The 12,674-nt window shown below is 39.7% G+C and overlaps 1 protein-coding gene across 1 annotated transcript; it reads right to left on the bottom strand.

The window, feature by feature from the left end:
• LOC110269228 lies at positions 3,133 to 4,322 on the bottom strand. The gene is made up of 3 exons (XM_021116920.1): positions 4,190 to 4,322; positions 3,920 to 3,991; positions 3,133 to 3,830 (listed from the first exon to the last, which is right to left on the bottom strand). The coding sequence occupies exons 1-3, from the start codon at positions 4,320 to 4,322 to the stop codon at positions 3,133 to 3,135; spliced, it is 903 nt and encodes a 300-aa protein (XP_020972579.1).

Below are 12,674 nucleotides of genomic sequence, written 5' to 3'. Positions count from 1 at the left end.
TTGCATTGGAAAGTAGACATCCTGGGCTTTTCAGAAATATGTAATAGTCTATACTTTGCTCGAGATTTGATGGCCCAAACTGGCATTCAAAGTCAGCCTAAATTATCTTGGCGTAAAACGCCCAAACTGGCACCAGAATTGGAGTTAAACGCCCAAACTGGCACCAAAGCTGGCGTTTAACTCCAGGAACAGCCTAAGCACGAAAAAGCTTCAATGCTCAGCCCAAGCACACACCAAGTGGGCCCCAGAAGTGGATTTCTGCACTATCTGTACTTAGTTACTCATTTTCTGTAAACCCTAGCTAGTTACTAGTTTAGTATAAAAACTACTTTTAGAGATTTATTCTGAATCCAGTTTTCATATTTCGAAGTTGAGACCATTGTACACGTCTGGAAGCTGGCCTCATGGCCATGCCTATACCTTTTTTACTTATGTATTTTCTACGGTGGAGTTTCTACACCCCATAGATTAAGGTATGGAGCTCTGCTGTTCTTCATGAATTAATGCAATTACTACTGTTTTCTATTCAATTCACGCCTACTTCTTCTCCAAGATATACTATCGTACTTAATTTAGTTAAGTCAGAATGAAGGGGTGACCCGTGACAATCACCCAATCTTCGTTACTCGCTTAGCCAAGGTCGCGTGCCTGACAACCACAAAGTGATCTACATGATGTTCAATGTAGTCATTGGACGACAGTTGGAGTATATTCTCTTGGGTTTCTAATCTAAGATTAGAACCTTCGTGGTATAGGCTAGAATTATTGGCAGCCATTCCTGGGATCCGAAAAGTCTAAACCTTGTCTGTGGTATTCCGAGTAGGATCCGGGTTCCGAAAAGTCTAAACCTTGTTTGTGGTATTCCGAGTAGGATCTGGAAAGGAATGACTGTGACGAGCTTCAAACATGCGAATGTGGCGCACAAGTCACAGTGTGCAAAAGGACAATGGTCTTATTCTGACACTAGCGAGAACCGACAGATGATTAGCCGTGCGGTGACAGCGCATATGATTTTGTTTTCATCCGAGAGGATCATACAGCCTGCCATGGAAGGAGGTAACGCATGGTTGGAAGAAGGCAGTAGGAAAGCAAAAGTTCAGAAGTAACAAAGCATCTCTAGATGCTTATCTGAAATTCCCACCGATGAATTACATAAGTATCTCTATCTTATTTTATATTTTATTTATATTTTAATTATCAAAACCTCATAACCATTTGAATCTGCCTGACTGAGATTTACAATGCTAACCATAGCTTGCTTTAAGCCGACAATCTCCGTAGGATCGACCCTTACTCACGTAAGGTATTACTTGGACGACCCAGTGCACTTGCTGGTTAGTTGTGCGGAGTTGTGAAAAAGAGTTGAGATTACAATTGTGCGTACCAAGTTTTTGGCGCCATTGAGATCACAATTTCGTGCACCAACAATCTCGCCAAATCCTCCATTGAATAAGTCACAAGGATAGGCAGAAAATATGCGGATTTGGTTAAGCGATCAACAATCACCCAAACAACATCAAATCCCGACCTAGTCCTCGGTAAACCGGTCACAAAGTCCATTGCGATTCCTTCCCACTTCCACTGAGGAATCTCAAGTGGCTGTAACACTCCCGACTATTTCTGATGCTCTATCTTTACCTTCTAATACGTCAGGCACTTAGACACAACTGTAGCCACATCACCTTTCATCCCAGGCCACCAGAACATCTTCTTTAAGTCCTAGTACATCTTAGTACTTCCCGGGTGGATAGAAAACCCACTGTTGTGAGCTTTCCACAACAATTCTTGCCTCAAACTCCCGACATCCGGTATACAAATTCTTCCCTTATATCTCAACAAACCTTCCTCATCCTTGGTAAACTCTCCATGCCTCCTCTTGCCAACTGGTTGAAATAATTGCTGAAGCTTTTTCTCATCTTGTGGAGCCCTCTGAATCTCTGTTTTAAACGTACTTGAAATCTACAACTGATTCAAACAAGCTCTTTCGGCAACTTCCCCGATATCCAGCTTAAGATCCACAAACTTATCTACTAACTCCTCCTCCTTAATTCTCATCCAAGCTATCGTTAAAGACTTCTGACTCAATGCATCAGGCACCACGTTCGCCTTTCCAGGGTGATAACTTAGCTCAAAATCATAATCCTTCAAAAGCTTCCTCCATCTCCTCTGACGCATATTGAGCTCTTTCAGATCAAAGATGTACTTGAGACTTTTATGATTAGAAAAGATGCTAAAGCTCACTCATTACAAGTAGTGCCTCCAAATCTTTAATACAAACACAATTACCGCTAATTCCAAGTCATGAGTTGGGTAATTTACCTCAGGCGGTCTCAGCTGATGCGATGCTTATGCCACTACATTCTGGTGTTGCATCAGCATGCAACCCAAACCCTTCAAGGAAGCATCACAATATACTTTAAACGATTCATGCGGTTCCGGTAAGATTAAAACAGACGCTGAAGTTAACTTCTGTTTCAAGGTCTGAAAACTCTCTTCACACTTCGACGTCCACACAAACGGCACCTCCTTCCTAGTCAACTTAGTCATCGGTAGTGCAATCAAGGAAAATCCTTCAATAAATCTCTGGTAATATCCGACCAAGCCCAAGAAACTTCTGACTTCCGTCACTGTTGTTGGTCTTTCCCATTCCATCACCGCCTCTACCTTCGAAGGATCTACGACTATTCCTCCTTTGCTCACCACGTGACCTAGGAACTTTACTTCCTCCTTCTAGAACTCACACTTGGACAACTTAGCATACAATTTCTGCTCCTTCAGAAATTGCAACACAATTCTCAAGTGTTCCTCATGCTCTTTCACTGTCTTAGAATAAACTAAGATGTCGTCTATAAAAACCACCACGAATTTTTCCAAAAAAGGATGAAATACTCTATTCATGTAATCCATGAACACAGCGGGTGCATTCGTTAACCCAAAGGACATCACCGCAAACTCGTAGTGTCCATAGCGCGTCCTAAACGCAGTTTTCAGAATGTCGTCCTCTTTCACCCTTATCTGATGATAACTGTATCTTAAGCAAATCTTAGAAAATACTCCAGGTCCTTGCAGTTGATCCATCAAGTCATCTATCCTTGGCAGCGGGTACTTGTTTTTCACAATCACCTTGTTCAGCTATCGGTAATCCACACAAAGTCGCATTGCTCCATCCTTCTTCTTCACCAATAAAACTAGTGCTCCCCACGGAGATACACTTGGTCGAATGAACCTCTTGTTCAAAAGCTCTTCCAACTGAGCATTTAGTTCAGCCAGCTCTATCGTAGCCATTCTATACGGCGCAATCGATACTGGTCTGGCTCCCGGCACCAATTCAATCGTAAATTCGATATCCCTTTGAGGTGGGAACTCAGGAATATCTTCCGAAAAGTCTCTAACTACCGAAATCTGATCTAAGTTCTGGGCGTCGACCAAAGCATTAGCAGTCAACAAGATATAACCCTGACATTCTTCACCACTATAGTGCACCATTACAGAGTTCAGGTAGTAACCCTCAGCTATCACAGCTCCATTTTCTCCTTCTGGCATAAACTGAATTGACCGCTCAAAGCAATCCAGCAAAACCCGATTCTTCGACAACCAATCAAATCCCAAAATCATCTCCAACCTGACCATTAGTAAACAAATCAAATCATGTACAAAACCTCTACCCTCAAGCTTGAAACGTACTTGCCTACAACTCGATCTAGTCATAACCTTCTGATGTGGAGTATGTACATGCAATTCAAACGCTAATTCTGAAACTTTCAAGCCTAGCTCCTCAACTTCATCAAACGAAATAAACAAATGCGAAGCTCCAGTATCATACAATGCAACTAAGGTTTTATCACCAATTAAACAGTGATCGCCTTAGCTGCGTCCTTGGCGTTCACAGTAAATACTCACTATTGGTGTTGACTCTGACCCGCATCCAGGTTCTTCCCATGAGTACAATCTCTCGCAATGTGGCCAGGCAAACCACCGTTGAAGCAACCACCTATACCAATCTTGCAAGAGTCATATGGATGAAAACGTCCACAATGATCACAAATTAAATCTGGAGAAACCTTACTCTGATTCCCTCTCCCTTTGCCACGCTGGTACTAATCATAAGGGTTCTTTCTGAAGCCTCCTTGACATTGAGACGCATGTCCTCCTCTCTTCAAATTCAGCCCCCTCGGCTGAAAGTACTTGCCACGTCCCCGACTAGTGTTTCCTCCATGAGTGTCCTTTGACAAAGCTACCGTCTTTGCATATTCCTCAACAACTCTCGTCTTGTTCACCAAATCGGAGAAAATACGAATCTTCAAAGGAGCCACAGTAGTCATGATGTTATCCTTCAAGCCTCCTTTGATACTTGATGCACTTCCAGCTTTCGTAGGTCTTCGGGGCACCCTGACACACCCTAGAGAACCTACAAAGCTCTTCAAATCAGTTAGTATATTCCGCCACAGACAAGGAACCTTGCTTCAGCTACATAAGTTCCATCTCCTTTGCTTCCCATGCAGATTCAAGAAAGTAATCCTTATAGAAAGCTGTTTGGAATACATCCCAAGGGATATCGGCATTCTGAAGTTGGAGTGGTATGCGAAATTGTTACTCAGGTTGTGAATTATTTTTCGAAATTGATTCCCTGGCGATGGCACCAAAAACGGATGCACAGAATCACGGTCTAAACATATCTTCACAACTTCGCATAACTAACCAGCAAGTGCACTGGGTCGTCCAAGTAATAAACCTTACGTGAGTAAGGGTCGATCCCACGGAGATTGTTGGTATGAAGTAAGCTATGGTCACCTTGTAAATCTCAGTCAGGCGGATATAAAATAGTTATGGAGTTTTCGAAATTAATACCAAAATAAGGATAGAAATACTTATGTAAATCATTGGTGAGAATTTCAGATAAGCGTATGGAGATGCATTCATTCCTCTGAACCTCTGCTTTCCTGCTGTCTTCATCCAATCAGTCTTACTCCTTTCTATGGCTGGCCTTATGTAAGGATGTCACCGGTGCCAATGGCTACTTTCAATCCTCTCGAGAAAATGGTCCAAATGCTCTGTCACAGCACGGCTAATCGTCTGGAGGCATCACCCTTGTCGTTGGTTGCATCCTATTCCTCTCTGTGAAAATGGTCCGATGCGCTGTCACTGCATGGCTAATCATCTTGGAGGTTCTCGATCATACTGGAATAGAATTTACTATCCTTTTGCGTCTGTCACTACGCCCAGCACTCGCGAGTTTGTAGTTCGTCACAGTCATTCAATCCCAGAGTCCTATTCGGAATACCACGGACAAGGTTTAGACTTTCCGGACTCTCATGAATGCCGCCATCAATCTAGCTTATACCAGGAAGATTCTGATTAAGAGATCTAAGAGATACTCATTCAATCTAATGTAGAACGGAAGTGGTTGTCAGGCACGCATTCATAGGGAATGATGATGATTGTCACGTTCATCACATTCAGGTTGAAGTGCGAATGAATATCTTAGAAGCGGAATAAGTTGAATTGAATAGAAAAACAGTAGTACTTTGCATTAATCTTTGAGGAACAGCAGAGCTCCACACCTTAATCTATGGAGTGTAGAAACTCTACCGTAAAAATACATAAGTGAATAGAGGGTAAGCATGGCCGAATGGCCAGCCCCCAAACGTGATCAATAGATCAAAAGATAATCTAAAGATTCAAAGATGTCTAATACAATAGTAAAAGGTCCTATTTATAATAAACTAGCTACTAGGGTTTACAGAAGTAAGTAATTGATGCATAAATCCACTTCCGGGGCCCACTTGGTGTGTGCTTGGGCTGAGCTTGAAGTCTACACGTGGAGAGGTCATTCTTGGAGTTGAACGCCAGCTTTTGTGCCAGTATGGGCGTTGATCTCCACTTTGCAACTTGTTTCTGGCGCTAGACGCCAGAATTGGGCAGAGAGCTGGCGTTGAACGCCAGTTTGCGTCGTCTAAACTTGGGCAAAGTATGGACTATTATATATTGCTGGAAAGCCCTGGATGTCTACTTTCCAACCCAATTGGAAGCGCGCCATTTGGAGTTCTGTAGCTCCAGAAACTTCATTTTGAGTGCAGAGAGGTCAGAATCCAACAGCATCAGCAGTCCTTCTTCAACCTCTGAATCTGATTTTTGCTCAAGTCCCTCAATTTCAGCCAGAAAATACTTGAAATCACAGAAAAACACACAAACTCATAGTAAAGTCTAGAAATGTGGATTTAACATAAAAACTAATGAAAACATCCCTAAAAGTAACTAGATTCTACTAAAAATATACTAAAAAGAATGCCAAAAAGCGTATAAATTATCCGCTCATCACAACACCAAAGTTAAATTGTTGCTTGTCCCCAAGCAACTGAAAATCAAGTAGGATAAAAAGAAGAGAATATACTATAAATTCCAAACTATCAATGAAACATAGCTCCAATCAGATGAGAGGGACTTGTAGCTTTTTGCCTCTTGAATAGTTTTGGCATCTCACTTTATCCATTGAGGTTCAGAATGATTGGCATCTATAGGAACTCAGAGTTCAGATAGTGTTATTGATTCTCCTAGTTCAGTATGATGATTCTTGAACACAGCTATTTTATGAGTCTTGGCCGTCGCCCTAAGCACTTTGTTTTCCAGTATTACCACCGGATACATAAATGCCACAGACACATAATTAGGTGAACCTTTACAGATTGTGACTTAGCTTTGCTAAAGTCCCCAATTAGAGGTGTCCAGGGTTCTTAAGCACACTCTTTTATTGCTTTGGACCTTGACTTTAACCGCTCAGTCTCAAGTTTTCACTTGACACCTTCACGCCACAAGCACAAGGTTAGGGACAGCTTGGTTTAGCCGCTTAGACCAGGATTTTATTCCTTTAGGCCCTCCTATCCACTGATGCTCAAAGCCTTGGGATCCTTTTTATTTGACCTTGCCTTTTTGTTTTAAGGGTTATTGGCTTTTTCTGCTTGCTTTTTCTTTTTCTTTCTATATTTTTTTTCCTAATTTTGTTTTTTTTTTCTTTTTTTTTTTCTGCAAGCTTTGTTCTTTGCTGCTTTTTCTTGCTTCAAGAATCATTTTTTTATGATTTTTCAGATTATCAAATAACATGTCTCCTTGTCATCATTCTTTCAAGAGCCAACATATTTAACATTCTTAAACAACAACTTCAAAAGACATATGCACTGTTCAGGCATTCATTCAAAAAACAAGAAGCATTGTCACCACATCAATATAATTAAACTAAGTTCAAGGATAAATTCGAAACTCATGTACTTCTTGTTCTTTTGAATTAAAACATTTTTCATTTAAGAGAGGTGATGGATTCATAGGACATTCATAACTTTAAGACAAAGTTACTAACTACTAATGATCATGTAATGAAGACACAAACACAGATAAGCACTTGACATAGAAAACGAAAAACAGAGAATGTAAGAACAAGGAATGAGTCCACCTTAGTGATGGTGGCGTTTTCTTCTTGAGGAACCAATGATGTCCTTTAGCTCTTCTATGTCTCTTCTTTGTCTTTGTTGCTCCTCCCTTATTGCTTTTTGATCTTCTCTTATTTCATGAAGGATGATGGAGTGCTCTTGATGTTCCACCCTTAGTTGTCCCATGTTGGAACTTAATTCTCCTAGGGAGGTGTTGATTTGCTCCCAATAGTTTTGTGGAGGAAAATTCATATGAGGCATCTCTGGGATCTCATGGTGATGAGCTTCCTGCGCCTCTTGAGCTCCATGAATGGGCTCTCTTACTTGCTCCATCTTTTTCTTAGTGATGGGCTTCTCTTCCTCAATGTGAATGTCTCCTTCTATGGAAGCTCCAGCTGAGTAACATAGATGGCAGATAAGATGAGGAAAAGCTAGCCTTACCCTAGGAGAGGGCTTTTTGGCTATTTTGTAGTGTTCAAGGGAGATGACTTCATGAACCTCTACTTCTTCTCCAATCATGATGCTATGGATCATGATGGCCCGATCCACAGTAACTTCAAATCGGTTGCTAGTTGGGATGATGGAGCGTTGGATGAACTCCAACCCTCCTCTAGCCACAGGCTTGAGGTCCAATCTTCTTAGTTGAACCGGCTTACCTTTGGAGTCAATCTTCCATTGAGCTCCTTCCACACATATGTCCATGAGGACTTGGTCCAACTTTTGATTAAAGTTGACCCTTCTAGTGTAGGGGCGTTCATCTCCTTGCATCATAGGCAAGTTAAACGCCAACCTCACATTTTCCGGACTAAAATCCAAGTATTTCCCCCGAACCATTGTAACATAGTTCTTTGAATCCGGGTTCTTACTTTGATCATGGTTATTGGTGATCCATGCATTGGCATATAACTCTTGAACCATTAGGATGCCGACTTGTTGGATGGGATTTGTTAGAACTTCCCAACCTCTTCTTTGAATTTCATGTCGGATCTCCGGATACTCATTTCTTTTGAGTTTGAAAGGGACCTCGGGGATCACCTTCTTCTTGGCCACAACATCATAGAAGTGGTCTTGATGAGCTTTGGAGATGAATCTTTCCATCTCCCATGACTCGGAGGTGGGAGTTTTTGTCTTCCCTTTCCCTTTTCTAGAGGATTCTCCGGTCTTAGGTGCCATCAATGGTAATGGAAAAACAAAAAGCTTATGCTTTTACTACACCAAACTTAGAATATTGCTCACCCTCGAGCAAGAAAATAAAGAATTAGATGAAGAAGAAGAAGAAAAGATGGAGAAGAGGGGGGAGGTGTGTTTCGGCCAAGAAGAGAAGAGAGGGTTGTGTTGTGTGAAAATGAGGAAGAATGGAAGGCTTTATATAGGGAAGGGAGGGGGGTTAAGGTTTGGCCATATGGGTGGGTTTGGGTCGGATATTGATTTGAATTTTGAAGGTAGCTGGAGTTTATTGGGAAGAGTGGGTGGATGTGAGTGGTGAAGGGTTAATAGGGAAGAGAGATGGAGGTGATAGGTGAAGGGTTTTGGGGAAGAGTGTTATTGGGAATAGAGAATGATAACGCCCATTTGTTGCCCATTTCTGGCGTTGAACACCAGAACCATGCTTGTTCTGGGCGTTCAGCGCCAGCTCTTCTCCAGGGTGCAATTCTGGCGTTCAGCGCCCAGATGCTACCCATTTTGGGCGTTCAGCGCCCAGATACTGCCCATTTTGGGCGTTCAGCGCCAGAACCATGCTCTATTCTGGCGTTGAACGCCAGACAGGTGCTTCTTCCAGGGTGTGATTTGTCTTCCGCTGTTTTTGATTCTGTTTCTAAATTTTTCGTTTATTTTGTAACTCCACATGATCATGAACCTAAGAAAACATGAAAAACAAAAATAAAATTAGATAAATAAACATTGGGTTGCCTCCCAACAAGCGCTTCTTTAATGTCAATAGCTTGACAGTGGGCTATCATGGAGCCTCACAGATGTGCAGAGCTTTATTGAGACCTCCCAACACCAAACTTAGAGTTTGGATATGGGGGTTTGACGCCAAACTTAGAGTTTGGTTGTGGCCTCCCAACACCAAACTTAGAGTTTGACTGTGGGGGCTTTGGTTGACTCTGCTTTGAGAGAAGCTTTTTCTGCTTCCTCGTCATGGATGTAGAGAGAGATCCTTGAGTTGTAAGCACAAGGTTGTCCTTATTTAATTGAAGGATCAATTTTCCTCTGTCCACATCAATCACAGCTCTTGCTGTGGCTAGGAATGGTCTTCCTAGGATGATGGATTCATCCTCTTCCTTTCCAGTATCTAGGACTATGAAATCAGCAGGGATGTAAAGGCCTTCAACCTTTACTAACACGTCCTCTACTTGTCAATAAGCCTGTTTTCTTGAATTGTCTGCCATCTCTAATGAGATTTTAGCAGCTTGCACCCCATAGATTCCCAGTTTCTCTATTACAGAGAGGGGCATGAGGTTTATTCCTGAACCAAGGTCACACAGAGCCTTAAAGATCATGGTGCCTATGGTACAAGGTATTATGAACTTTCCAGGATCCTGTCTCTTCTGAGGTAATGTCAGTTGATCCAGATCAATTAGTTCATTGGTGAACAAGGGAGGTTCATCTTCCCAAGTTTCAATACCAAATAATTTGGCATTTAGCTTCATGATTGCACCAAGGAACTTGGCAGCTTGCTCTTCAGTAACATCCTCATTCTCTTCAGAAGAGGAATACTCATAAGAGCTTATGAATGGCATAAGGAGGTTCAATGGAATAATAAATAAATAGAAGGGGATGAGAGGAGGAGAGAATTTTCGAAAATAATTTTTGAAAAAGAGTTAGTGATTTTCGAAAATAATTTTTGAAAAAGGTTAGTAGTTTTTCGAAAATTCAAAATAAAAAATAAAATAATTAGTCTAATTAAAAAGAAATTTTGAAAAAGAGGGAAGATTTTTTCGAAAATTAGAGAGAAAGAGTTAGTTAGGTAGTTTTGAAAAAGGTAGGAAACAAACAAAAAGTTAGTTAGTTGAAACAAATTTGAAAATCAATTTTGAAAAGATAAGAAGTTAGGAAGTTAGAAAAGATACTTTGAAAATCAAATTTTTGAAAAAGGTAAGATAAGAAGATATTTTTGAAAAGATATGATTGAAGTTAGTTTTGAAAAAGATTTGATTTTTAATGACTTGATTCACAAGAAATCACAAGATATGATTCTAGAACTCAAAGTTTGAATCTTTCTTAACAAGCAAGTAACAAACTTGAAATTTTTGAATCAAAACATTAATTGATGATGTTATTTTCGAATATTATGTGATAAAGATAAGAAAAAGATTTTTGAAAAATATTTTTATAATTTTCGAAAATAACTAAGAAAAATGAAAAAGATTTGATTTTTGAAAAAGATTTTGAAAAAGATAAGATTTTTAAATTGAAAATTTGATTTGACTCATAAAAATAACTTGATTTTTAAAAATTTTTGAAAAAGTCAAATCTAATTTTCGAAATTTTAAGAGAGAAAAAGGGAAAGATATTTTTTTTGATTTTTGAATTTTTATGATGAGAGAGAAAAACAAGAAAAATGATGCAATGCATGAAAATTTTAGATCAAAACAATGAATGCATGCAAGAATGCTATGAATGTCAAGATGAACACCAAGAACACTTTGAAGATCATGATGAACATCAAGAACACATTTTTGAAAATTTTATATGCAAAGAAAACATGCAAGACACCAAACTTAGAATTCTTTAATGCTTAGACACTAAGAATTCAAGAATGCATATGAAAAACAAGAAAAGACACAAAACATGCAAATGCAAAGATCAAACAAGAAGACTTACCAAGAACAACTTGAAGATCATGAAGAACACTATGAATGCATGAATTTTTTCGAAAAATGCAAGATGAACATGCAATTGACACCAAACTTATAACATGACTCAAGACTCAAACAAGAAACACGAAATATTTTTTTGATTTTTATGATTTTATGAATTTTTTTTGTATTTTCTTTTAATTTTTTCGAAAATCATTTTGAAAAAGAAAAATAAGGATTCCAAAATTTTTAATATGAATTCCAGGAATCTTATGCTCTTTAGTCTAAAGCTCCAATCAAAGGGTCAGGCATGGGTTAATAGCCAGCCAAGCTTTAGTATGTAACTCAGACATGACACGCCTAACATGCCCTACAGCCAGCTAGGCTTCAACATGCTTCATGAAACACTAGAATTCATTTAAAAATTCTGAAGAAAAATATATTTTTGAAAATATTTTTATTTTAAAATATTTTTTTTTCGAAAACAAAGGACAAATTTTTGAAATATTTTTTGAAAAATTTTTGAAAACTTTTTGAAAAGAAAACGAAAAGAAAGTTACCCAATCTGAGCAACAAGATGAACCGTCAGTTGTCCAAACTCGAACAATCCCCGGCAACGGCGCCAAAAACTTGGTATGCGAAATTCTTACTCAGGTTGTGAATTATTGTTCGAAATTGATTCCCTGGCGATGGCACCAAAAACGGATGCACAGAACCATGGTCTAAACATATCTTCACAACTTCGCATAACTAACCAGCAAGTGCACTGGGTCATCCAAGTAATAAACCTTACGTGAGTAAGGGTCGATCCTACGGAGATTGTTGGTATGAAGCAAGCTATGGTCACCTTGTAAATCTCAGTCAGGCGGATATAAAATAGTCATGGAGTTTTCGAAATTAATACTAAAATAAGGATAGAAATACTTATGTAAATCATTGGTGAGAATTTCAGATAAGCGTATGGAGATGCATTCATTCCTCTGAACCTCTGCTTTCCTGCTGTCTTCATCCAATCAGTCTTACTCCTTTCTATGGCTGGCCTTATGTAAGGATGTCACCGGTGCCAATGGCTATTTTCAATCCTCTCGGAAAAATGGTCCAAATGCTCTGTCACAGCACGGCTAATCGTCTGGAGGCATCACCCTTGTCGTTGTCTGCGCCCTATTCCTCTCTGTGAAAATGGTCCAATGCGCTGTCACTGCATGGCTAATAGTGCGAATGAATATCTTAGAAGCGAAATAAGATGAATTGAATAGAAAAATAGTAGTACTTTGCATTAATCTTTGAGGAACAGCAGAGCTCCACACCTTAATCTATGGAGTGTAAAAACTCTACCGTAAAAATACATAAGTGAATAGAGGGTAAGCATGGCCGAATGGCCAGCCCCCAAACATGATCAATAGATCAAAAGATAATCCAAAGATTCAAAGATGTCTAATACAATAATAAA

This window comes from Arachis ipaensis, chromosome B02 (genome assembly GCF_000816755.2).
Source record: "Arachis ipaensis cultivar K30076 chromosome B02, Araip1.1, whole genome shotgun sequence".
NCBI classification, from domain to species: Eukaryota; Viridiplantae; Streptophyta; class Magnoliopsida; order Fabales; family Fabaceae; genus Arachis; species Arachis ipaensis.
The sequence above is the reverse complement of the archived record's forward strand: the minus strand, read 5'-3'. Positions and strand labels throughout refer to the sequence as shown.